Genomic DNA, 27,592 nt, shown 5'->3' on the forward strand with positions numbered 1-27,592 from the left:
AGAAACATCAATAGCCTCAGATATGTAGATGACACCACCATTATGATAGAAAGTGAAGAAGAACTAAAGAGCCTCTTAATGAGAGTGAAAAAGCTAGCTGAAAACTCAACATTCATAAAATGAAGATCGTGGCATCTAGTCCCATCACTTCATGGCAAATAGATGGGGAAACAATTGAAATAGTGACAGACTTTATTTTCTTGGGCTTCAAAACCACTGCAGATGGTGTGGTGACTGCAACCATGAAATTAAAAGAGCTTGTCCCTTGGAAGAAAAGCTATGACCAACCTAGACAGCATATTAAAAGCAGAGATGTTACTTTGCTGACAAAGGTCCATCTAGTCAAAGCTACAGAGAAGGCAATGCACCCCACTCCAGTACTCTTGCCTGGAAAATTCCATGGACAGAGGAGCCTGGTGGGCTGCAGTCCATGGGCTCGCTAAGAGTCGGACACGACTGAGCGACTTCACTTTCACTTTTTACTTTCATGCACTGGAGAAGGAAATGGCAACCAACTCCAGTGTTCTTGCCTGGAGAATCCCAGGGACGGGGGAGTCTGGTGGGCTGCCGTCTGTGAGGTCGCACAGAGTTGGACACGACTGAAGCGACTTAGCAGCAGCAGCAGCAGCAGTCAAAGCTAAGATTCTTCCAGTGGTCATGTATGAGTGTGAGAGTTAGACCATAAAGAAAGCTGAGCCCCCAACATCACTCATTATCAGAGAAATGCAAATCAAAACCACAACGAGGTACCATTACACGCCAGTCAGGATGGCTGCTATCCAAAAGTCTACAAGCAATAAATGCTGGAGAGGGTGTGGAGAAAAGGGAAGCCTCTTACACTGTTGGTGGGAATGCAAACTAGTACAGCCACTATGGAGAACAGTGTGGAGATTTCTTAAAAAAATGGAAGTAGAACTGCCATGTGACCCAGCAATCCCACTTCTGGGCATACACACCGAGGAAACCAGATCTGAAAGAGACACGTGCACCCCAATGTTCATTACAGCACTGTTTATAATAGCCAGGACATGGAAGCAACCTAGATGCCCATCAGCAGACAAATGGATAAGGAAGCTATGGTACATATACACAATGGAATATTACTCAGCCGTTAAAAAGAATTCATTTGAACCAGTTCTAGTGAGATGGATGAAACTGGAGCCCATTATGCAGAGTGAAGTAAGCCAGAAAGATAAAGAACATTACAGTATACTAACACATATATATGGAGTTTAAAAAGATGGTAACGATAACCCAATATGCAAAACAGAAAAAGAGACACAGATGTACAGAACAGACTTTTGGACTCTGTGGGAGAAGGCAAGGGTGGGATGTTCTGAGAGAACAGCATTGAAACAAGTATACTATCAAGGGTGAAACAGACCACCAGCCCAGGTTGGATGCGTGAGACAAGTGCTCAGGGGGGGTGCACTGGGAAGACCCAGAGGGATGGGATGGGGAGGGAGGCGAGAGGGGGGATCAGGATGGGGAACACATGTAAATCCATGGCTGATTCATGTCAACATATGGCAAAAACCACTACAATATTGTAAAGTAATTAGCCTCCAACTAATAAAAATAACTGAAAAGAAGAAAAAAAAAAAAAAGAAAGCTGAGCCCCAAAGAATTGATGCTTTTGAACTGTGGTGTTGGAGAAGACTCTTGAGAGTCCCTTGGACTGCCAGAAGATCCAGCCAGTCTATCCTAAAGGAAATCAGTCCTGAATGTTCGTTGGAAGGACTGATGCTGAAGCTGAAACTCCAACACTTTGGCCGCCTAATGGGAAGAACTGACTCATTGGAAAAGACCCTGATGCTGGAAAGACTGAAGGCGGAGGAGAAAGGGATGACAGAGGATGAGATGGTTGGATGGCATCACTGACTGGATGGACATGAGTTTGAGTAGTTTGAGTAAGCTCCAGGAGTTGGTGATGGACAGGGAGGTCTGGTGTGCTGCAGTCCATGGATCACAAACAGTAGGGCACAAATGAGCGACTTAACCGAACTGAACACCTTAAGTTGTTTCCCTGGTCGCTCAGACAGTATAGGACTTCCCTGGTGGCTCAGAGGGTAAAGCGTCTGCCTGCAATATGGGAGACCTGGGTTCGATCCCTGGGTCGGGAAGATTCCCTGGAGATGGAAATGGCAACCCACTCCAGTATTCTTGCCTGGAGAATCCCGTGGACACAGGAGCCTGGCAGGCTATAGTCCACGGGGTTGCAAAGAGTCAGACACAACTGAGTGACTAAGCATGCACACGCACACCTTGAATTATACAGTGTTACATATCAAATATATTTCAATTTAAAAAAACTTGTTGAATGAGTGAATGAATTACTCCAAAAGATTCTTCTTGACCAGGCCAAATAAGACATATAGGCACCACAGGAAGGTTTATTTAGTGGAAGACAAAGCACATCACTCCCTTATTAAAATAAAAATATTATGCAGGAATGTTTTTAACTTAATCCACTTCAGTTGTCTAAGGCAGAGTAAATATAAAGAAAGTTCAAAAGAGAAGCACTTCCCACTTTTCTGAACTTCTCATTTTCTCTCTGAATTTTCTTACGTGATTTTCCAGGCCAGACAAACTTTCGGGGGGCACATTGAGTAGTCTCAGAATCTGGCAGCATTAATTGCACTGTGCTTTGTATTATTCATTGGCATAATTTTAATTTCAGCTGTGTGAGTGTGTTGCAAAAGCGATACCCGTCAGCGCTTTCTAGGATTGATGTTTAATTTCTGCTGGAAAGTGCTGTCTGCTTTCATGAGAGCAGAGATGAATTTACCTTTGTCCACCTTGGTGGTGGTGGTGGTTCAGTTGTGAAGTCATGTCCGACTCTGTGACCCTGTGGACTACAGCATTCCAGGCTTCCCTGTCCTTCACCACCTCGCAGAGTTTGCTCAAACTCATGTCCATTGAGTCAGTGATGCTATCTAAGCTCTCACCCTCTGCTGTCCCCTTCTCCTCCTTCCTTCAGTGTTTCCCAGTATCAGAGTCTTTTCCGGTAAGTCGGTTCTTTGCATCCTGTGGCCAAAGTATTGGAGCTTCAGCATCAGTCCTTCCAATGAATATTCAGGGTTGATTTCCCTGGAGGAGGAAGTGGCAACCCACTCCAGTGTTCTTGCCTGGCAAATCCAATGGACAGAGGAGCCTGGTGGGCCACCGTCCATGGCATTGCAAGAGTTGAGCAAGACTTAGCAACTGAACCACCACCAGCGCCCTTAAAGAAAGCGGGTAATTCCCAACTTCTGAAAACCTACTAATTTCCTTTTTAAAACTGTTATTTTAAGAAAACGTAGTAAGTCTGATGCAGTGACCACACGTCTCTTGAATTCAGTATAGTCATGTCCTGGCTGCTGACTCGAGAGAGGTCCAGACACCGGATTTGCAGGGGAAGCCAGGGCAGTGTCTGGGGGAGTAGTTCCAGTAAATGCTTGGGTTCCAAGTAGGTTGGAAGCATCTGTTCTTGGGACTTTCCTCCTGAGTCTCAGTGCCAGAGCCCACGTTGGTGTCTTTGGTAATCTTTCCTAAAATGCCTTTGGGGAAATGCTTTGGGCCCGAGAGGGTCACTTCAGTGGCCTTTCCATCTCCTGCTCAGTGTGGTGCCCAGTCTGGTAACAAAGACAAGTGGGGAGGCAGCCGAGGGAGGACCTGAGCACAGAACAGTTGGCATGAGCTTTGAGGTGCATTTTTGTGCCCTTCTGTCTTGAGGTTCAGAGTGGTCAGGACAGGCGAAATGGACAGAGGACGTGCACACAGCATTTCGCCTGCTGCTGCACCTGCCTGAGGACTCGCCTTCAAATGCCCAAAAAGATCCTCGACTTCTAGGAAATAAAGTTTAGGAACTGCCATTCAAACGATCCTGCTGTTGCAAGAAGAGGGATTGTTGTTATTTTAGCCAGTAAATCACATCTAACTCTTTTATGATCCCACAGACTATAGCCCGTCAGACTCCTCTGTCCATGGGATTTCCCAGGCAAGAATACTGGAGTGGGTTGCCATTTCATCCCCCTCCAGGGTGTCTTCCCGGACCAGGGATTGAACCTGTGTCTCCTGCACTAGCAGGCCAATTCTTTACCACGGAGCTATCAGGGAAGCCCCAAAAGATGGGTTGACCAATGTCAAAGCAAATTATGTGTCTAGCAACAAGTCAACTACCATTACACATGCCACCACTTCCACGTTTGTCAGACCTCATGGGTGAAGAGCCTTGTGGGTGTTACCCGATTTGATCCTTGTATCGGCCCCGGGTGATGTCATTTCTGTTCCCTGTCAGTCTTAAGAGAGTAGCAAGTGCTCAGTAGTTTGATTTCTTGAAAGTCATGAAATTGGTAAACTGGAACCGGGTTCTAAACCCCTGATTTCTTTTTTTAAGATGGTTTTTAAAAAGTTTAAATCTATTTATTAATTTGGCTGCACTTAGTTGCAGCATGTGAACTCTTAGTTGTGGCCTGTGTGGACCTAGTTTCCTGAGCAGGGATCAAACCCGGGTTCCCCCACCCTGCCGTCCGTATTGGAAGCTCGGAGTGGAGTCCTAGCCCCCGGACCACCAGGGCAAGTCCCCTAAACCCCTAATTTCTGATAAAATTCCCAAGATCATTCCAAGGCTCCAGAGATTCCACTGTGGGAATCACTGTCAGGGATGCGCAGAAAGGGTAACTCATTTCTTACCACTTGTAAAATCGACACACAAAAATCAGGAAGCTGATATGATGCGTGGTGAGGGGTGGAATGCTAGGAAGTCCAGGGGAGAGGCCCTAAGTTGACTCTGAAGATGAGCTTGGGAGGTTGGAGGGGAGAGGGGTCCAGAGAGCATGCTGGCTCAGGTGTTGCCTCAGATGGGAGCGCACAGGGGACGTGCCGGGGACAGAAGGGGCCCCAAGGAGGACATCGTCTCCCAGGGTGGGGCTCTCTTGAACAGATAGCTGACATTTTCTCCGTTGCCAGGATGCAAAATTGCTTTTCCCTTTTCGATGGACGAAGCGCCCATTGGTCCCTGTCTTGCCTCCCACTCCCATGAAGCGCCCTTGGAGATAAGGGGCAGTGCCCAAGGCCGGAGGCCAAAGCGTGTCTGACTCTGTTTCACTGTGGTTTCTTAGCATCAGAGCTTCATTTTCTCTGCAGTGGCTCTGCAACTTAAGAAAACTGAAGTATGCCACCCGCAAGCCCGGTGGAAGGGAATTTCTGGCGGCCGTTTGCACAGCACGCCGAGGCCTAAACACCCCCTTGTGGTTTCCACGCCAGGTCTGTGACTCCTACCCGACCGAACTGTACGTTCCCAAGTCGGCCACAGCACACATCATAGTGGGGAGTTCCAAGTTCCGGAGCAGACGGCGATTTCCTGCCCTTTCTTACTACTATAAAGATAACCACGTAAGTCTCAAGGCATGCTTTTGTTTCGGCCTCTGCTTTTCTTCTTTTATCATAAACAGGCCTTTTTCCAGGGGCCTTCTGCCCCTGTGGTGTGTTTGTGTGGGTTTGAATTCCTTTTCAAGTATGTGGATGTTGCTGTGTGTGTGGTGCAGCCCAACACAACTTGTGTTAAAGCCTTATCTCCTGTGAACGTTGACCTCCCGTGTTTATTTGACAGTAATGGAACGGGAGTCAGAACATACCTAGACTTAATCATCTGAGTGAGCACGTCCTCTTCTAACCGGTCACCTTGAAAGGCTCTCTGTGGCTAAGCTGTTGCAATGCCTGGTTTAGAAAAGCCCTCAAAGTCATGGCACACTCTTTTTCTTTTTTTAAATGGCATATATATATGTGTGTGTGTATATTTATTTCCAGCATCTAGTGCCTTTTATATGTAATATGTGTGAGCTGCTCACATCCTGTTGGTTAGAACTGCACAGGGCAGGTGAGAAAACCCAGTCTTACAGGTAACCATGGAAACAACCAAAAACTATGCTTCCGTTTCTGTGAAGGACACAGAATCTAATCTGGGAAGACAAGAATGGTGTCCGCTCCCTGCTTTAGAAGTCATTTGACTTTAGCCAGGAGACAAAGTCTGGGTGGCACAGTGGTGAAGAACCCGCCTACCCGTGCAGGAGATGTAAGAGACCGGGTTCGATCCCTGGGTGGGGAAGATCCCCTGGAGGAGGGCATGGCAATCCACTCCAGCATTCTTGCCTGGGGAACCCCACGGACAGAGGAGCCTGGTGGGCAACAGTCCATGGGATTGTAAAGAGTCAGACACAACTGAGCATGCGTGCACACAGGCGCTTGACTTTAACTGGGAACTGTTTGATGGGGACTTCCCAAGTGGCGCCCGTGGTAAAGAATCCACTTGCCAAGGCAAGAGGCTTGAGAGACACGGGCTTCCATCCCTGGGTCGGGAAGATCTCCTGGAGCAGGAAATGGCAACCAGCTCCTGTATTTGTGCCTGGGAAACACTGTGGGCAGAGGAGCCTGACAACGGCAGCAGATGTGTGTAAGTGTGTGTGCCATGTGTGGACCCATAGGCAGGATGGAGGGCAGGGTCTATGTCTGTTCTTTTAACAAAACGATGTTATTTAATTTTGGCTATGCTGGATCTTGGTCGCTGCATGCAGGGTTTCTGTAGTTGCGGCGAGTGGCGGCTACTCTCTAGTCGCGTCGTGCGGGCTTCTCACTGTGGTGCTTCTCTTGCTGCAGAGCCCAGACTCTAGGTGCGTGGACTTCAGTAGTTGTGGTTTGTGGGCTTAGTTGTCCCGAGGCATGCGGGATCCTCCCGAACCAACTGCTAGACCACTCAGGAAGTCCTATGTCTGCTCTTAGAAGGAGGCTTTGAAAAATACTCTGAGCAATGCCAGCTTGGCCAGAGTAAGCGTATGGCCTTCAGTGTTGCCCACTTTGAAGAGAAATATTTCTTCAGCAGTGTTTTCAGTCGCTCAGTTGTGTCCGACTCTTCGTGACCGCATGGACCACAGGACGCCAGGCCTCCCTGTCCATCACCAACTCCCGGAGTTTACTCAAACTCATCTCCATTGAGTTGGTGATGCCATCCAACCATCTCATCCTCTGTCGTCCCTTCTCCTCCTGCCTTCAATCTTTCTCAGCATCAGGGTCTTTTCAAATGAGTCAGCTCTTCATATCAGGTGTTCAAAGTATTGGAGTTTCAGCTTCAACATCAGGCCTTCCCCTGAACACTCAGGACTGATCTCCTTTAGGATGGACTGGTTGGATCTCCTTGTGGTCCAAGGGACTCTCAAGAGTCTTCTCCAACACCACAGTTCAAAAGCATCAATTCTTTGGCGCTCAGCTTTCTTTATAGTCCAACTCTCACATCTATTCAGCAGTGTACATTCTGTTAATTAAAGGGATACAAATGGTGTTATTTTCAGTTACACTCACTGCTCTGAAAGGGTCTGAAGAAGGCAAGTAACTTCATTAATGTCCCATATTGAGCTTTGTGCTTTAATCAGTTGCTCAGTCATGTCTGACTCTTTGCAACCCCGTGGACTGTAGCCTGCCAGGTTCCTCTGTCCCTGGGATTCTCTAGGGAAGAACACTGGAGTGAGTGCTGGACCCTCCTCCAAGGGATCTTTCCAATCCAGGGATCGAACCCACATCTCTTAAGTCTCCTGCATTGGCAGGCGGGCTCTTTACCACTAGCACCACCTGGGAAGCCCAATGTCTTATGTTATTTGACTCCTAATATATTTCAGCCTGCACAGAGCTGGCACTATTGTGAGAGGGAAAGAAAGATGTGAATCTTTTTTTTTTTTTTAAATGATGGGATGCAAAGGGATGTGGAATTTCATGATATTGTATTCAATATTTGAATTCAGGCTGCCAGTAACGTGTTTCTTTTTTGTAGCATCCACTGATAAACAAGTAAGAGAGGAGAGGAAGGGAGGATCTTTTACCGTTATTTCAGAGTTGGGGATGTGCTGGGTATTAAAAACGTGAGCATGGTACTCATCCTGCTTCTTTTCCTTCTGTTCGGATTTTCTTGAGAAAAGGGGTTATTTTTTGGTCAGTGCGAGTATCATAAAGGGCAAAAATATGTCATGTCTGAGGATGGGAGAGAATTTTTAGCAGTTAGACCGCAGAGGCCGGCCTCTCTGCCTGCTGACGTCAGACCCTCATCACCCGGTTCCCGCTCTTGTGTGCTGTCCTCTGCTTGATCTCCAAGCCTGGAAATGAACTCACATAGCTATCAGTTATAGTTCAAGATAATTGATTTCCCGAACTTTAACATTTAAAGCAGACAGTCCTTTAAGTTTTAGCTCCTCTTACAAGATGCAGATTAGAGCTGTTTTCTAAGTGTGGCTAAAGGACCCAGTTGCCCCAGGGAGATACTTCATGTGCAGGTACCCACACGCCAGCTCTCCCAGCCTGGGGACCTAACATCTGTGCTGCAGGTAGAATGCAGTCAAATTTGTGGGTTTATAACAATGTTCAGGGCTTCCCTGGTAGCTCAGATGGTAAAGAATCTGCCTGCAACGCAGGAGACCCAGGTTTGATCCCGGTATCAGGAAGATCGCCTGGAGGAGAGAATGGCAGCCACTCCAGTATTCTTGGCTGGAGAATCCCATGGACAGAGGAGCCTGGCGGGCTGCAGTCAGTGAGGTCACAGAGAGTTAGACATGGCTGAGCGACTAAGCACAAGGTCAGTTAAGTAAAGCAGGTAAATTAAAACCAACAGCCAAGTCGGGCTAGAGAAACATCCAGTTTTTATAGAATCTGAACTGAGAGGAAATACTTCTGTGCTTTGGGAAGGCTGAGTCCCTGATCTTCCACCCACTCTTAAAACAAACCTGATATAAATACTCCACTGGCTTTTCACTGAGCGACTACCCCATGCTTTAATATCCAGGTTAATTGTGTCATGCTTCCGAGGTGACCAGGGATTTTTATAGTGGGAAGCATCCCCCCACTTTGGGAAGGTGGATTTCTGTGGTTCTGTGGGAGACTCGGGAAGTAACGGTGCAGTTTTTGATGATGTTGCTCAGCAAAAACAAAACCCACAAGCCAACCAGGTGGTCTTCGTGAAAAGTAAAGTTCCTAAGTTTGCTGACCTGTGTGTCTTCCTTTTTGTGATTGTATTTTTATTTTTTTATAACTTTATTTATTTATTTATTTTGGCTGTGCTGTCTTCATTGCCGCATGCAGGCTCTCTAGTTGCAGGGAGCAGGGGCTACTGTCTAGTTGGGGTGCGCGGGGCTTCTGATTGCCGTGGCTTCTCTTGTTGCAGAGCATGGGCTCTAGGAGTAGTTGCAGCTCGAGGGTTTCAGCCGCTACTAGAGCTCAGGCTCAGTAGCTGTGGTGCATGGGCTTAGTTGCCCCCGAGGCACGTGGAGTCTTCCAGGACCAGGGGTCGAACCCGTACCCCTGCATTGGCAGATGAATTCTTAACCACTGGACCACCAGGGAGGTCCCTTTTTGTGATTTCAGACATTTTAGACTTGAGTATGTATTCCTACTCCAGTAGAACACCAGCTCAGTTCAGTCGCTCAGTTGTGTCCGACTCTTTTTGACCCCATGGACTGCAGCATGCCAGGCTTCCCTGTCGATCACCAACTCCCAAAGCTTGCTCAAATTCATGTCCATCGAGTCGGTGATGCCAGTAGAACTTAGGCTTGTGAGTAAGTATCACATTATCTAGTTAAATACTATTCCTCCCACAGCACCTTGTTACCAAGGAGCACCAAAGATTTTGTTGGTGAGACGAGTTGGCTAGTGTTGGGTAGTGGGAATTGGTGATTAAGAAAAGCTTGCCATGCACCTCGTGTCAGAAACAGGGAATCCTGGTGAGGGTCCTTGGATGTAAATCCCCTTGCTGGTGGTATATAATTCCTTCTGGGTCAGCTTTTATCATACATGGTGTTACAGTCACTTCCTGTTCACCCATTGGTGAGGTCGGGATTCCTGTCCTGGGATTACTGGGATGTCTAAAACACATGACGCCTGACACTGGGCAGATGAGGTTGACAGCAGTTTATTAGTTGCATACACTCACTGCCCAGGGGAGGAGGGCACTGTCAGGAATAGAGTGAACCAGCAGGGATGGTAGAGGCAGGCTTTGTAGCATCAAGAGGGTGAGGGGACCCCTGGTTCTCAGCGGAGGATGTGATTGGCTTGTTTGAGTAATTTCACAGGCTGGCAGGGAAGAAAACCCACTACTTGGGAACGAGAAGGAGCTGCACCTGGTCCACTGGGAGAAGGGTTGCTTAGCTGGGGGACTTGTACCCACGGGAGCAGGGTATGGATGGGAACTTGCTGCTGGCCATTCAAGGCCATCCCGATTTATGAGGTGCCGTGGGCAGCATGTGATATTACTTTCAGGCCTTGCACCACACTCCAGGAGTTACCTGGAGCCATCCAGAATCATTTTGGATATCAAACGTTAAACAGCTTTGTAGATCACACTTGGGAGCTTATCTGTGTCACTTGTGTTTGGAAGCTGCTGTATCCTTTGTTCTTATTTATTCAGTATCTTAATTATTATTAAGAAAGCAGTTCTGCTTTTAAATTGTTAGTAGCATAGCTCCCCAAATTCACAGTACAGATCTCTCAGAACCCAATTCTGGAACATTTCCAAAGAGGCAGTTTTTTCGTAAGAATAATACAGACCATCTTGCCCTCCTTTTATAAATAATGTTTACTGAAACTAACTGCGTTAGGCATAGTTCTAGGTGCGTTATCTACCTTACCCACTCTGTAGTTTTGTTATTATTATGGTATCCATATTAAAGATGGGAAAACCAAGGTTCGGAGATGACAGGTAAATCACCTAAGATTATAAAGGAAGTGAGAACACTATGCTTAGTCGCTCAGTCATGTCAGACTCTTTGCGCTCCCATGGACTGTGTAGCCTGCCAGGCTCCTCTGTCCATGGGATTCTCCAGGCAAGAATACTGGAGTGGGTGGCCACACCCTCCTCCAGGGGATCTTCCCAACCCAGGGATCAAACCCAGGTCTCCCACATTGCAGACAGGTTCTTAACTATCTGAGCCACTAGGGAAGCCCAAGAATACTGGAGTGGGTAGCCTATCCCTTCTCGAGGGGATCTTTGCGACCCAACAATCGAATCAGGGTCTCCTGCATTGCAGGCAGATTCTTTACCAGCTGAGTTAAAAGCCAGATTTTTTTGAATCCTGCATCTAAATTCTGTATCATGCTTCCTGACTTATTTACACACATGGATGCTGTATTGTGTCGGTTCAGAATCCAGGATCAGGAAATATTTTGCCTGGATTCAATCCCTGGCTTCCCCAGTTACTAGCTGTGTGACCTTGGGAGAATTACTTCACCTCTCTGTCCCTTGGTTGTCTCATCTATCAAATGGAGCAAATAAATAATAGATCTTAATGTATAAGGTGGTTGGGAAGATTAAGAATACGCAGAGTTCTTATAATGGTGGCCACCATATAGGAAGCATTCAAAAAACATTGGCTGTTTTAATCAGTAGCTCTATGAATGGTGTGCGCGTGACAGTTTACGATCGAGTTCTGTCTCTGCTCTCATGTGGCTGACATCAGTAAGACAGGCCACCAGGTAATGGTGAGCCTCTGTGAACAGTCTGGCTCTCTGGGGTGTGTGTAGGGTGGACACGGGCACCTTGAGGTTACCGACCACCTTGTACCACGCGTAAAACAGCATACCAGTAGTCACGGAGTCAGTGACGAAGTCTGTTTGGAGCCCATCTGTATATTACTAAGAAAATGTAACTACAAAGTATTAAAATGTAGTCTGTTTACTATATCTGGTTTAACTTATCAACTTGTTCATTTCATAGTAGAACTCTGTTCTGACTTAACCCTTCACCGAAAGCAGCTTTCTCGGCCTGCAGGTAATGAGTAGTGGTTGTTGTCACTGACTGGCTTCATTTCACAGTTGGAGAACCCAGTAGTTGAGTGAGTTTCGGTGGGCTACCTGCTTGCTTGGACAAACTTTCATTTTAAAATGTTCTCTTCCCCATCGAGCTCTTCTGATCGGATCTGAGAAGCTGCCCAATGGTAGCGGTCCTTAGTTGGTATTTCTTTAGCCCAGATTAAGCAACTCAGAACTGCTCTCTGCTCGGTCAGAGGGGGTGGCTGACCCGACCCCTCTAAACATCGGAAGACACGGGAGCCTGTGTGCAGCTCCGTGAAAGCCATCCGTGGCGATTTGCTTTCTGCACAGGATGCAGCTCGCCTTTTGTCCCCGAGCGCCCCCCACACCCCCCGCCCTGGTCCCTGCCGTCACACGCCTAGCCCCTGGCTCTCCTCTTGCTGGCTGGCTGCCCATCGTGGTCAGACGCCCCGGGCCCTTCCTCCTCCACCCTGTGGTTGGACATCTGTTGCCAGCAACTCAAGCCCTTTGCCTTGCTTCCCGCTCTGAAGGCACCCCCCTCCTGAATTCTGGCTGCAGGCCCGGGGTTCCTGGAGCCCCTCAGTAATTGCCGCTGTGTTACAGAATGTACTGGAACCCTCAGACGGTTGCTGTTAGCAGTTGTTAGAAATGTCTGCAATTCTCCATCCTGCTGGCAGTCCTATCAGACCCTTTGCAACCCCATGGACTGTAGCACACCAGGCTCCTCTGTCATTGGGATTCTCCAGGCCAGAATACAGGAGTGGGTTGCTGTGCCCTTCTCCAGGGGATCTTCCCAACCCAGGGATCGAACCCACGTCTCTTATGTCTCCTGAATTGTCAGGCGGGTTCTTTACCACTAGCGCCACCTGAGGATCATATAGTTAGTAAGAAATATCCTGCCTTCTCCAGCGAGGAGTCTCAGAGCTCACCTTTCCCTGGAGAAACCCAAGCCCGGCTGAGTAGCCCTGGGATGAGCCTAAAGGACAGTTAAGCTGCACTTGGACTCAGAGCCGGGGTGCCTTCCAGGAAGGAGTCCGGCATGCGGGCGCCAGAATGGGCTGTGCCGTGGCTCTTTCCAGGGGAGGGTTCCCTCCTAAGCACTGCCCCCTTCCCTGAGCCAGGGGGCACCTCCGCCCTCGTACACGTGGGTACCCAGGCTCAGTGCAGATTCTTCGAAAGAGTCATGCCTAGATTGTATTTGGTGATTTGACTTCAATCTAAGTGTTAAAATAAAATCTAAATTCATAGGAAGTACTTTGCCACAAAAGTGTAAGTTTCACAGCTGTGAGGTTGTGTCTATACTCACCCATTACTAACTCAGAGGGACGGTTATGCTATTGTGTACGTCGTCCCACAGTTCAGGGCGAAAAGTGAAAGTCGCTCAGCTGTGTCCAACTCTTTGCGACCCCATGGACTATACAGTCCATGGAATTCTCCAGGCCAGAATACTGGAGTGGGTAGCCTTTCCCTTCTCCAGGGGATCGTCCCAACCCAGGGATCAAACCCGGGTCTCCCACATTGGAGGCAGATTCTTGACCAGCTGAGCTACCAGGGAAGCCCTGAGCCACAGTTCAGGGTACTCTGTTGGAATCACAGAACAGGGAAATTGCAGAACAGCACACAGGTCGGTTCCCAAGGAAGCCCTTGCTTCTAAGCCACCTGATCAGCCTAGGCCTGAGCCTCCTGTCCTTAGACACCAGCAGCAACCCGGGCTCTGTCACCGTGAACACTCCCCTGTTTAGGATGAGAATCGGTTTGAGGGTTTTGTGATGTTTCTAAGTGAGCTTAGTAAATGCTGGAAACACTAAAGAAGTAACTTTTACAATTTTTAGGAGAAGAGTTACTTTATATTTCTACTTTCACAGAAGATGAAGTAGTGTCAAGCAGAGTAGACCATTTAGATGGTTTTACATTTCATCATTTGGATCCTACCTAAACAACCTTGCCTGTGTGCATGCTCAATCATGTCCAACTCTCTGTGACCTCAGGGACTATAGCCCGCCAGGCTCCTCTGTGGAATTTTCCAGGCAAGAATACTGGAGTGGATTGCCATTTCCTTCTCCAGGGAATTGTCCCGACCCAGGGATCGAACCCAGGTCTCTTATGTCCCCTGCACTGACAGGCAGGTTTTTGTTTTTTTTTTAAAACCACTAGCACCACCTGGGAAGCCCATGCTTATGCATCCTAGTTGTTACTCAGAGAAGCTTTTTGCACTGCTTGCCCATGTAATGGTTTTTTGAGTTAGAAGGATGCCAACTTCAATTTCCTGAAAGCATTGCTACTTTCACAAGCCGGTGGCGTAAGTTAACCAGGGGGTCGGGGTGAGTGGCCTTTGTTGCAGTGATGGTCCTGAGGGTCTCGGGAGGGGTGCAGTCGACCTGCTGCCTGATGCTGCCATGCTGCCGTGGCCTCTCCCCACAGGCCTCCATCTGCCGGAGCAGCCAGCCCCTGTCCGGCTTCAGTGCCCGCTGCCTGGAGGATGAGCAGATGCTGCAGGCCATCAGGAAGGCCAACCCGGGAAGCGACTTCATTTACGTCGTGGACACTCGGCCCAAGGTGAGTGTCGCCACGCCGATGCATGTCTTTGCAGCTCAGACTTATGGAGGAGAGATGAGGCCTCGCCTGCCCAGGGAGCGCCGTCTGCAGGGGGCCGTTTCCCTTTGCACAGCGGCTGCCCTGCCTGCCTGCTTCTCGGGGCCCCGAGCTTTCCCGGCTCCGAGCCTTGTGCTCGGTACATGGTGCACACGACAAAAGTGTGGTGTGACACTGGAGATCGCTCTCCTAAACATGCCAGATTATTCTTTGGTTTGTTCACAAAAGGACCTTTTCTTCTCTAACAATATGAAATTCACTGTGGAATCCCCGCAGTTCAGTGTTTGTGGGATGGTCACCTTTTCTCTTGCAAATTCAGCTTGTAGTTAATTCCACTATGTCTATGACGTGGAAGGATTTCCAAAATGGAATGTTAAGTTTAAAAGAAAAAAGTTACAAATTAATATGTATATTACTGTGTCTATGGAAAAAAGTGAACTATAGGTAGGTAAAAAAATGTCAGTTAAAACAGAAAAAGATTTGGAAGGATAAACACTCACCTGGTAGAATTCCAAGGAGAAGAGGGGCATGGAATATATAGGATAAAATGAGGTGACAGAGCGATATGGCCATTAATTCAACACATTTGGCATTGGAATTTCTTGCCAGTTATGAATAAAATATACCTGGATCTATGAGTGATAAGAGAGAAGGGTCCATGTTCTTTCTCCATGTGGGTGCAGAACAGTGTCCGAGATGTACTATGAAACAGCAAAAGTGAGCTACAGAAATCTATAACATGATCCCATGTAGGTAATAGTAATTATATTATAAAAATTATACATTATTCTATGCACTGAAAAAAGTTTAAGGGTATATATATTAAACTGTTAACAGTGTTTTTTTTTTTTTTTCCTGTGGGGTGAGAGGAGGATTTTAACAAACTTTTATTATATAAATTATAGTGTGAAAAAAATTTTAATCATAAAAAGGTTGAAAGAACATAACGGCTTCAAAATGTTAAACATCAGTTACCATGGAGTGGGTAGTTGCAGACATGGGTCTGTACTCACAGCCGATAAGAGAAATCAAGGAAATTGGATACTACTCTTTGTGTGGTTGACCCAGACCCTGGCAATTTTGCTGCTTCTCTGAGCCCCATGTCACCAAATACTGTGATGCACGGTCTCGATCACGTAGTTAGATGTCTTCCATCACTGACCTCAGAACAGTCCCGGATGGTCTAACAGGCAGGTGGCTGTGGGGGCCGGGGCGGGGCGGTGAGGAAGAGCTCCTCTTAGATGCCAGTAGGGAAGACCAACCACGCAGATCAAGGACAAACCAGATTTCAGCTGGATCACATTCTAGTAGATGGCAGGTAAAGGATTCCCTTCCTTTTAGAAAAATCCTCAAAGCCCAACAGGGAAGAGGCTTCAGACTGCGGGAGAAATAGCTTCTCTGCTTGAGGACTTTTTACTCGAAAGATGCTGGAAAGTCTCTTTTACAGCAGCTCTCTTTCAATGTGTTTTTCTCTCTGCTTCATCATCCTTCTCACCTTGACTTTCCCTCATCTTCATTCTGCCTCTTGTGTCAGGTTAGTGGAGCTGCTCTGAATTTCTGAAGTCAGAGACAACTGCACAAATGCCTGTCTTAGAGACACATGCTAAAGACAAAATCAGAAAAGGATGGGGACTTCCCTGGCAGTCATTGGTTAGGACTCTGTGCTTCCATTGCAGGGGGCATGGGCTTGATCCCTGGTTAGGAAGATTCCCTGGAGAAGGGAACAGTTACCTTCTCTAGTATTCTTGCCTGGAGAATTCCATGGACAGAGGAGCCTGGTGTGCTGCAGTCCGTGGGGTTGGCAAAGAGTCAGACACGATTGAGCAACTTTCACTCTGAGGAACTAAGATCCTGTATACGGCTTGGCCAAATTATAGCAATAATAATAAAGGGATGGAAAGACAGGGGCTTTAAAGTGAATTAGGTTGCCCTTCTCCGATCCTGTTTTTACAGATTTAAATAGAGGCAAACAGATTTGGCTGCTGATTTAAGGGCCAACAATCCAAGTGTGTACTATGTTATGTAAACCTTCTGGGCAATGTGGCAGCTGTTGAGCCAGGCGTAGTCCTGATTTAAAAGAAATTAATCCAAAGGATTTGATTTGAAGGGTATATTTAGCACTCAGTGTGTTTGTTCTCGGCGATAAGAAGTTGGAGGCTGATCCATTAAAGAAAGTTGGTGTCCCATACAAGTCGTGCCGTCTTCCTATTTGCCCAGGCACACACACACCTTCATGGGAGTTTTAAACTGTTTGCTTAGAGCGTTCGTTCTTTTAAAGATCATGTCTGTTGATTTCTGTTTCTCGGTAGCCAGGAGACCTGGTCCATGTTTGCTGTGGGCAGTGGGCATGGCAAATGGGCCCTCGCCAGGTTCGCTTGCAGGTTTAAATGAAATAGAGAAAGGTCAGAAGTCGTTCTTGTCCTTGGAGCAGGGCTCACCTCAGATGCTGCCTGAGTTGCTGGTTGGTATTAGAATCAAGGGAGGCAAAGGCCATGAAGACCTTAGCTCAACTTAGTATCTATTAAGAAAAAGTCATCCCCTCAAGGTCATGTGTTACTGTGAGAATTTAGTGCATTAAGAAGACAGGAGGTCGTGTTGATGCCATAGTTGTTGAATTTTATTTATTGTTATTTTTTAATCTTTTGGCCACACTGCGCAGCATGTGGGATTTTAACTCCCCGACCAGGGATTGAACCTGAGTCCCCTGCATCGAAAATGCAGAGTCTTAACCACTGGACCACCAGGGAAGTCCCAATAGTTGCTGAATTTTTTTTTTTTCTTTTTCTTTTTTTTTTTTTTTTTTAGTTGCTGAATTTTAAAATGAGATCAAACTCCTTATCTCAACCTCGCTCATGACTTGACTTTGTTCTAGGATTTTGCCAAGCTTGTAAAAATGCCAGGCACTTTCCCATTTGACTCTTAACAATACTCCTGCGAATGAGGAGCGGGATTTTTCTTTTTTATGGATAAAGTCTCAGATCCAGAGAGGTTCAGGCATTCGCCCAAGGTCACAACCACTCAGGGCAGAGCTCGGGTTCACATCTAGGCTTATCTTGATCTCCAGGGAAGCCTCAGGTCAGGCTCCGGGGGGTGGGGGGAGTCGTCCTGTCTGTACACGGTTGCAGTGAGGTTGGGAACTCAGAGCTGCAGACCCAGCCGCTGGCTCGTATGCACTCAGCCGGGGCCAGAGGCGCCCGCAGGCCCGGGAGCTGGGCCCCGACGCAGGCACCTGGGAGGGCAGTAGGGCGAAGAGGCAGGGCATGCCGGGCACCCTGTCGGCTAACACCCGGCCCGGTCCTGGCTGCTTCTCCAAGGGCAGCGCCGGGGCTCGGTGGCCTGTGACGTCACCGTGTGAGCGCTTCCTTAGCTGTGTAACAGGAGGGCACGCGGGAAGTTTCTCTGTCCCTCTGGAATCAATGATGAGGTGGTCTCCACCCCGTGAGGGGGGATCTGGGAAGATCTGGGGTAAAGATGGGGGTGCATGACAGAGGGGCCGCGGGGCGGTCACATCTACGGAGGCTGAGTCCCTGACTTGCCCCCGCGGCAAGGGCAAGGGGGCGGCCACGGCGTGTGGGGCGGCTATGTGCCTCTCTTAGGCAGGCCAGGGATGGAGCGCGGGCCGTGGGTCCAGTGGACGCTGAGGAGGGAAGTTGTACACGAGCCAGCCTGCGGGGGTCCAGTCCCCCCTCCGCCCTCGGAGGTTCCTGGCTGTGGGGTCTGCGGGGTACATGCTAGGGAAGGAAGCCGGGGCCCTGGAATAGACTCAAGCCAAGGTGGGTCTCCCACATGAGCGAGCTCTGAGGATCCGCACCCCCCAAGAGCCCACAGACCCGCCCTGGGATTTGGACACTTAAGTCAGAGCAGTTCTGGTCAGGTGTTAAGCAGAAAAGCAGTGAGGACCAGCAGAGATAAAACAGCCTTCTCCAGCTTTACGAAGAGATGTTTACCCTTTCTATAACCCTCTCCACCACCCTGCGCCCTGGTGGCTCAGATGGTAAAGAATCCGCCCACAATGCAGGAGACGCAGGTTCGATCCCTGGATCGGGAAGGTCCTCTGGAGGAGGGCATGGCAACCCACTCCAGTCTTCTTGCCTGGAGAATCCTGTGGAAAGAGGAGCCTGGTGAGCTACAGTCTGTGGGGCCGCAGAGTCTGACACAAATGAGCGACTAACACTTTGACTTTCTACCTCCCCCATCCCCGATAGAAAGACAGAGCCTAGAAGAAAGAGGAAAAGGAGAAAGAACCCCTTACCAGTCCACATAGCCTTTAAGGAGGGAAAGAGATAATTTTGCATCATATACAGGGTTGGGATTGTAAATTGAGTTGAATGGTGATTGTAATCTGAAAGCTATTAGTTCTTCCCTTGGGGGTAGAGAAGAAGGATTTTGATCAGCAGAGTTGTAGACCGTAGTTGCAAGAAATAAAATCATGTCTTCTTTTCTGGTTGTATCAGCAAGTTCAGATTCTTCATGGCACCGGATACAGATGAAGATAGATGGACCATTAATTGATGCCGCAGGCTAGAGCGTGGCCCGGGCCTCCTGCCGGGGTCACCGTCCGCGCTCATTTCCCATCCATCAGAGCAGGTCCTGTCATTCAGGTACAGCTTGTGCTGGGCTGTAACGTTAGACCTCAAGCCTGAGACGGTGACCGCCAGGCTGACCTTTAACTTGATACGAAGATCATCATCGTTGCCTGAGTTTCCATGGTTTCGATGTGTTTGATTGATGATTTAAGACTGGAGGGAAGGAATCTGATTCTGTTTTTTTTTTTTTTTAACATTCTTGGGCTGTTCACCTCTCAGCCTCACCCAGTCATTTCTTTGGTCGGTCAGCCCATCAGTAAATCTTCACAGAGTGCCTCCCCTGTGCCAGCCCCAGGTGCAGGGTTCTAGGCCATAAATAGGCATAGGTCGTAAATGAGATGAGCCAGCTCCCTTGTGGAGCTCACGTCCTCTGCCCACTCCAGTGGATCTTCTCTGACATGGATACTAAATGTCTCTAATTTTTCAATTAAGCCTGCTCAGAGGCTTTCGGTAGCCCTCTGCTGACATGAATGAAGTTCATCTAGAACTAGTTCATCAATTCATCATGAACTTCTTCATCTGTCAGCTTGGGTGTGTGTGTGTGAGTCGCTCAGTCATATCCAACTCTTTTTGAACCCATGGACTGTAGCCCACCAGGCTCCTCCTCTGTCTGTGGAATTCTCCAGGCAAGAATACTGAACGAGTTGCCATTACCTCCTCCAGGGGCTCTTCCCAACCCAGGAATCGAACATAGGCCTCCTGCACTGCAGGCAGACTGTTTACCATCTGAGCCGCCAGGGGAGCCCAGCTTGTGTGTCGAGAACCCTAAAACTTCCCAGCCTCCTCTCACTGCCACCACCAGGCTGGAACCTTCCTCTGTGCTTGCAGTGGCTGGCTCACTGATACCCACCTGCTCCCCTCTCTTCTCTTCCTCGGCGCTTCATGTGGGACGCCCTCCCCCTTTCTTTCCATCTTTCCTCATCATTGAAGACCATCTCACGTCTTCCTTCTATCATGAAACATTACCCCTGATGCCCTAGGCCACATGTGGCTGCTCCAGATTCTAATGCCTGCCACCACCTCTACCGGGCTCTCAGCTCCGTCTGGAGTCCTGCCGGCCACCAGCGGTCATCATTTGGTGCTGTGTGTGTGCACGTCTATGCTTGGTATAAGCTGGTGGTGGCTGGAACCACCTCTTACTGACATTTTTATTCCATGCACTGTCTGGCACACAGTAGGTGTTCATTAAGTGTTTGTTGAAACTTGAGGTTTTTTTGTTTAATGTGTGAGCTTTTCTGCACCCAAAGATGCTGAGATGATCCAATAGCACAGTAGCCCTGGGTTAGAAAACAGGACACTTTTTCCAGTCCCATTTTTCAGTTGTCTGTTGTGTTCCTTCAGCACAGACTGGAACTAGAATGCAGTTACTCTGTGGTTTTAGCTCAGAAGTTTTTTTTTTAATAGACTTTGTGTTTTGAGATAATTGGAGATTCACATGCAGTTGTAGGAAATAATAGAGATGCTTGTACATTTTGCCCAGTTTCCCCCAGTGGTAACATCTTGCAAAACTGTAGTACAGTTTTGGTCAATACAGGATATTAACAATGATACAATCTACCAATCTTGTTCAGATTTCCTCAGTTTTATGTGTAGTTGTGTGTGTGTGTTTAGCTCTGTAAAATATAATCAAATGTGTGTGTTTGTATGTTCAGTAGCACAGTCAAGTACAGAACAATTCAGTTCACTTCAGTTGCTCAGTCTTGTCCGACTCTTTGCAACCCCATTAACTGCAGCACGCCAGGCTTCCCTGTCTATCACCAACTCCCAGAGCTTGCTCAAACTCATGTCAAAAGAGTTGGTGATGCCATCCAACCATTTCGTCCTCTGTTGTCCCCTTCTCCTCCTGCCTTCAATCTTTCCCACCATCAGGGTCTTTTCACATGAGTCAGTTATTCCCATCAGGTGGCCAAAGTAATGGAGCTTCAGCTTCAGCATCAGTCCTTCCAATGAATATTCAGGACTGATTTCCTTTAGGATTGACTGGCTTGATCTCCTTGCAGTCCAAGGGACTCTCAAGAGTCTTTTCCAACACCACAGTTCAAAAGCATCAGTTCTTTGGCACTCAGCTTTCTTTATGTTCCAATTCTCACACTCATGCATGACTACTGGAAAAACCATAGCTTTAGACTAGACGGACCTTTGTCAGCAAAGTAATGTCTCTGCTTTTTAATATGCTGTCTAGGTTGACCTTTGTTTTTTTTCTTCCACAGAACAGTTACATCACAAATAACCACGCATCGGTTCTCCATGTCTATACATTTTTTTCAAGAACATTATATAATTAGAAACATAGAGGATGTGACATTTTGAGGGTTTCCCCCACTATTTGATAAGTTTTAGGAGCTGAAATGAATAGCTGTTTCTTTGGTTGTGAAATGGAATTTTCACCCTAAAGGACAGGGCACCAGATTAGACTTTTTTTTGGTAATATGAGATGCTCTCTCTGAATGAATATGCATATAGGTCCAAGATAGTGTCTGACTTTTTATTAATTATACAGCTGTGTTTCCTGCTTTGAGGGGTCAGCTTGTGCCCCATTATCATGAGAGGTTCTGTAAGATGTGTGGAAACCCTGAGCAAGTACTCTGGATGATAGATTAAATATCGCCACCTTCTGTTCATTGTGAGAAGCACCATTGACTTTCAAGGGGCCCTGCTGTGTCTTCCTTCCTTTGCTCTTGACAGAAGACCATCGATAAATTCTCCTGAGTCATAGGCAGTCAGCTATTAAACATGTGAACATAGGGTCCTTATTATAGGTTAAAAATAATAGTATTTTGTTTTTTACTCACTGCACTGTTTAAAAAGTTATCTCAATGGTATGCGATGAGCAGACTGAATTATTCAAGGTGCAGAATAAACATAAGGTTCATGTAGCCTAATAGGATATGCTATTATATATGCTATATGATACTGCCTAGTATCCTATTAACCACTTTATTTATGAAGCTTGTGGTAAAGAATAAGCCAGCAACTTTGGAAAATAATTATACAGAGCAGTGGTATTTTTATAATTGTTCAGTCACTCAGTCGTGTCTGACTCTTTGCGACCCCATGGACTGCCAGACCTCCCGGTCCTTCACCGTCTCCTGGAACTTGTTCAAACTCATGTCCATTGAGTTGGTGATGCCATCCAACCATCTCGACCTCTGTCATCACCTTCTCCTCCTGTCTTAAACCTTTCCCAGCATCAGGGTCTTTTCTAATGAGTCGGCTCTTCACATCAGGTGGCCAGAGTACTGGAGCTTCAGCTTCAGCATCAGTCCTTCCAATGACTATTCAGACTGATTTCCTTTAGGACTGACTGGTTTGATCTCCTTGCAGTCCATTTATAATAGCACAATTTCAAAAGCAAAACGTCTTTAGGTAATTTTAGAAAAGTTTTCCCCTTAAGATATTTTAAAATATCCTAATATGTTGATGTATGACAGAAAACCACAAAATTCTATAAAGCAATTATCCTTCAATTAAAAAAATAAAAAAATTAAGGCATGAATATAAGTTGTTTTAAAAATAATATTACTTAATATTACTTTTATTTTTTTTTTCCTTAATTAAGACTAAACCCTTTATTCTCATAGCATGCCTGGGAGAAAAGGGATGCTCTTTTTGTAAATTGGAAACAACACGGCCAGGGAAGTCGTGCCCCAGCCGACGTCACGTGAGCTGAGTCACAGAGCAGCAAAGTGAGGAGCCTGCCAGCCGGAGCCCTTGGTGGCAGGGACTTGCCTCTGCTGTTTTAATTTTCAGTTCTCATACATTTTATTTCTGTTATTTAGTTTATAAACTTAGCATGTCTGGTCTGTAACAAAGACCAGAGGAGTGTACACAGTGGTATTGATGGGCGCCCCAGCCACGTGACACCTCTGTCTTTCTGCTGTGATGGTGCTAAATCAGTGTAGCCTTCTATTCACCTGTATCCTGCTTGGTTCAGCATGCATAAACATAACCACACGTCTGTAGCTTGGTTTCTTTTACAAAAAACGGGATACTTGTGTGAATGTTATTCTGGAGCTTACTGTTCTCACTTCACGTGTCATGTGACATTCCCAGTCTCCCCTCCTTCACGTCCCCTCTTTTCTCTCTCTCCTCTCCCTTCCCCCCAATATCTCTACATCTCTATGTGTGCCTGCTCAGTCACTTAGCCGTGTCTGACTCCTTGCCACCCCATGGACTGCAGCCCGCCACGTTCCTCTGTCCATGGGATTCTGCAGCCAAGAACACTGGCGTGGGTTTTCATTTTCTCCTCTAGGGGATCTTCAAACCCAGGGATTGAACCTGAGTCTCTTGCGTCTCCTGCATCAGTAGGCGGATTGTTTACTGCTAGCGCCACCTGGGATGCCCATACATCTCTATTTCTGTCTCTATCATTGTCTCTGCATCCCTTGATCCTATTAGTAGTCCAGGGTATAAATTTGTCCAGTCATTGCCCTATGGAGATATTCATAGGCTTTCAGTTTTTTAATATCAATTTTGTTTTAAAAGGTTGCAAACACTTTTGGACATCCATCTTTGTGTGCTGGTATTATACATAGTGTCAGATTCTCACAAATAGGAGATCTGGGTCAAAGGTTATCTGTGTTTTTAACTTAACTTGGCTTTATAAACTTTGATTTTTGGAAAGTGTTAATATCCTCCCAATACTGCATTGTGGTCCTAAAAACTGATACTTTTCTGGGGCCAAGTTCTCTGCTTGGGCTTTAGCCCTCCTGCCCTTTGTGGGCAGAGGGAGAGAACGGTCAGCAAATATGGATGTCTAGGATGTGATGGCCCGCTTAGTTGACTCAAAAGAATGAAGTGTTAGCAATAATGCATTCATTCTAGAAATGTGTCTTTCTCAGCTAAGGCAGGACTTGTCCCCTTCTTGACCTTAGTTACATAGGAATACGGCAGATGTTTACATCATGAATTTCTTCAAAGTCCATTACCGTTGAACCCAGTTTGCATTAAGAGCTGCCACTTCTTATGCATGAAGTTGTGGGTAATGAATGTCATTTTAAAAAGCCCTCTCAGGAGATTGAAATACAGTGGCTTGGAGTAAGTGTCTCTGGAGACGTAGCACCCACTGGTCCTCTCTCTCCCTCAAGGTTGAGTTGGGTATCCTCGAGATTCCCCTAGGCAAATTAGAATGATGTTGCCCTTCCTCTACACTGATGTGTTTATTGGCATTCTAATACTGGAAGATATAATCATTTCACTTAAGAGCTCTATGTTGCCAACTGTATCTGCTGGTGCTCTTCTGCCAGCCAAGGCTGTCACATTTGGTGTTAAATCGGGACAGCTTGGCTCTACGGAATCCCACCCTGGGAGCTGCAGAAGGCATCTCCAGATGGGCTTATCTCTAGGATGCTTCCCAGCTCAGAAAATGTTCCCTCATCGACAAACAGACGTTGTTGAATGGAGGCCCAGCCCACATGTCCGTAGACACCCAGCCCAGCACAGTGGTCCTGGGATCGAACGCATGTTTCTGCACGCCTTGTTGAATGTTCTTACGGATAGCCATGACGTGTTGTGATTGTTCCATGAATATCCTTGGTGACTGTTCTGTTTTGCTGCCCACTGCAGCTTAATGCGATGGCAAATCGTGCTGCAGGGAAAGGCTATGAGAACGAAGACAATTATTCCAATATCAAGTTTCAGTTTATCGGGATAGAGAACATCCATGTCATGAGGAACAGTCTGCAGAAAATGCTGGAAGGTAAACCATTTCCTTATGCACAGCACTGAAAAAAATGCAGTTAAATGTTTTGATGCCAAAGTGGAATAAGAGAGTCTGTTGATGTGAAATTTGTTCTTTACCATGACATTCGCCGGGGTGGGATCAGTTGGGAAGAGTTTAAAAATTCAGGGATTCTTTACACATGTAACAGCCATCCTCTTATTGTTGGTGTCGTGGTGGAGTGGTTTTGTCACGTGGCCATTAGCTGTCAGCCTCTCTCCCGTGGTACACCAGAGAGAAGCGTGCCCAGGGATATATTTTCTGTCTCCCTTGTACTAGTTTGGCCCACATTCAAGACCATGTGGAGATAAAGCAATCCTGCCTTGAAAGCAGTTGTCAACTGTTCGTGTATGGACGTGAGTTTCATAAACTGAATCCCAGTGCTTGAGCAGCCATTAGAAGGACGTTGAGGGTGGTGGTCGTCCTTTCCATCAGCAGCAGCCGCTGCAGCGGAGCCCCTCCACCTGCCCCCGCCCCCAGCAGCGAGCACCAGGAGACACGTGCACGCGTGTCTGGGCTTCCAGACTCAGGGGGAGGGGAAGTCACAGGGCTGGGGGCTGCGATGCAGAGCAGTTATTCCTGCGGCTGCACCAGCCAGGAGCTCATCGCCAGTAATCATGTATTCCAAGCAAGACCGACTGCATTGACTGCTTATGCCCTTGTGAGCGTCAAGGCCCAAGGGGGAGTCTGTCGCCGTGTCCACCACTTCTAGCTCTTGGGGGAACTGAAGAGAAAGAGGAGGGTGCAGAACCCACAGCTTTGTGCCTGGGCACCAGTGTGTGTGAGTGTTTAGTTGCTTTGTATGTGTCCGACTCTTTGCAGCTCTGTAGCCCACCAGGCACCTCTGTCCATGGGATTCTCCAGGCAAGAATACTGGAGTGGGTTGCCATGCCCTCTTCCAGGGGGTCTTCCCGACCCAGGGATCAAGCCCGCGTCTCCTGTGCCTCCTGCACTGCAGGCGGGTTCCTCACCACTGAGCCACCTGAGGAGCCCGCCTGGGGACCAGAAGGGGCTGTAAATGCTATGCTGCTCCCACGTCTAGGGGGTGATGCCCTGAGGAGCATGATGCTTGGGAGGGAAAGGGGTGGGCGGTCCTCTCTGAAGGGAAATATGGGGCCTGGAGTGAAAAGGGACAAAGGAAATGCTGAATTACCTTTTTCTCAGAATACCCATGTGCTCTCAGTTCTCTGCTTAATTTCCCTGCTTAATGAGAGCAGGATGTAGTGAGAACCTAGTGGTGAGGCTGGAAGAACTTGAGTGTCACAGACAAGCCTGATTTCCATTGTCCTTCCTGGGATCCTGGGGTCATCTCGGTCATTATGAAGCTTTAAATGCATCATGTACGTTCTCTGAGGCTTTGTTACCTGCTGTAAAATGAAACTATTGGACTAATAATTTCTGTGGACCCATCTAGCCCTGATGGTTCTGTGAGTCCACAGTTTGATGCCCCTGGTTGCAAATAGTTTAAAATGGAACCTTTGAATGGTTACGAAAAAACCCTCTTTTTGCATTAGTGAAAAACCAGGGCTTCCCTGCTGGCTCAGCTGGTAATGAATCCGCATGCAATGCAGGGGACCTGGGTTCAATCCCTGGGTTGGGAAGATTCCCCTGGAGAAGGGAATGGCTACCCACTCCAGTATTCTGGTCTAGGGAATTCCATGGACTGTATAGTCCATGGGGTCACAAAGAGCTGGTCACAACCGAGTCACCTTCACTTTGCATCTGTAGAATAATCATGGCCCCAGAGCTATCTCCATCTCTCCTCCATGTGAACTTTGTTGTCTTAGGTGACAGGAGGGCTTCCCGGGGGGTTTTAGATGGTCAAGAACTGCCTGCAGTGCAGGAGATGTGGGTTTGATCCCTGGATCAGGAAGATCCCCTGGAGGAGGGCATGGCAGCCCACTCTAGTATTCTTGCCTGGGAAGTCCCATGGACAGAGGAGCCTGGTGGGCTACCATCCATGGAGTCACAAAGAGTCAGACATGACTTAGCGACTAAATAGCCGCAGGTGACGGGAGCATGCTCTGGGCTTCGCGCTTCATCAACTTCTGGAGATTTTTGTGGGTGGTATGCCTGTCCCTGCTTATAAGCTGTGCTTTTTTAGAAGTTGGCAAATTGGACCAGCTTGGTACTATTATTGATAGAGTAGTCTGATTTTAGTATGAAGAGTGTTCATGATCAGAATCTTTAAACACGTATGCTTTTTAGTAATTTCATAAGCTGGCTTTTGAGAATATATATTTTCTGCTGTGTATTCTCAAAAGAAAAAAATGTATCTTCTTCAGGGCTTCCCAGGTGGTGCTAGAGGTAAAGAACCCGCCTGCCAATGCAGGAGACATGAACAGTTGCGGGGTCGCAGAGTCAGACGTGACTGAAACGACTTAGCACGCACGCATTTTCTTACATGCGTAAGGTGACTCCGAGAGTGCTTGTCACATGGCAGTCTGGCTTTTGTTTTAAAAGGAGCATTTACTTGGTTTCTTACGAGGAGCGTGTCTCCTGCCCTCAGACCTGTGGTCTGACTTGCTGTTTCTCGAGGCCCAGCAAACTGATGGAGTAGCAGAGGGAGGGTGTCCTGTGTTCCTCTGGGGACCATGGTTCTTCTGCACCACTTTCCCGGCTCTGCGGCGGCCGCGTAAGTGAGGACAGCTCTCTGGATGCCTTTCAGGGGACTTGACCAATGTCCAGCTATCTGTTTTCGCCAAGTAAATTATAAACCACTCTTGGAGGCTTCAGCTGATGAAGTGATGCAATCAGACCCACCTTTTGAGGCTTTTTCTCCTTCCAGTAGTTGTCGTGGCATCAGAGAGACTGGGAGGTTCGTGCTGCTGGTCACTTGGTAGGAAGGGGAAGAATGCATTTCCTTGATGATTATTATCTTCTTCTCAGGGTTATTGATATTACCAGAACAGAT

General features: G+C 47.4%; 1 protein-coding gene and 1 non-coding gene across 2 annotated transcripts in view; one reads left to right on the plus strand and one right to left on the minus strand.

The window, feature by feature from the left end:
• MTMR7 (myotubularin related protein 7) overlaps positions 1-27,592 on the plus strand; it is a 96,173-nt gene that overhangs the window by 50,374 nt on the left and 18,207 nt on the right. Inside the window, exons 5-7 of the mRNA XM_043893745.1 lie at positions 5,248-5,376; positions 14,203-14,337; positions 24,525-24,657. Of these exons, the coding sequence (XP_043749680.1) occupies positions 5,248-5,376; positions 14,203-14,337; positions 24,525-24,657 (397 nt within the window). The remainder of the gene's footprint in view (positions 1-5,247; positions 5,377-14,202; positions 14,338-24,524; positions 24,658-27,592) is intronic.
• TRNAE-UUC lies at positions 17,048-17,120 on the minus strand. Its single transcript has one exon. It is a non-coding gene; the product is annotated as a tRNA-Glu (tRNA).

Source organism: Cervus elaphus, chromosome 32 (assembly GCF_910594005.1).
Source record: "Cervus elaphus chromosome 32, mCerEla1.1, whole genome shotgun sequence".
Taxonomy (NCBI): domain Eukaryota; kingdom Metazoa; phylum Chordata; class Mammalia; order Artiodactyla; family Cervidae; genus Cervus; species Cervus elaphus.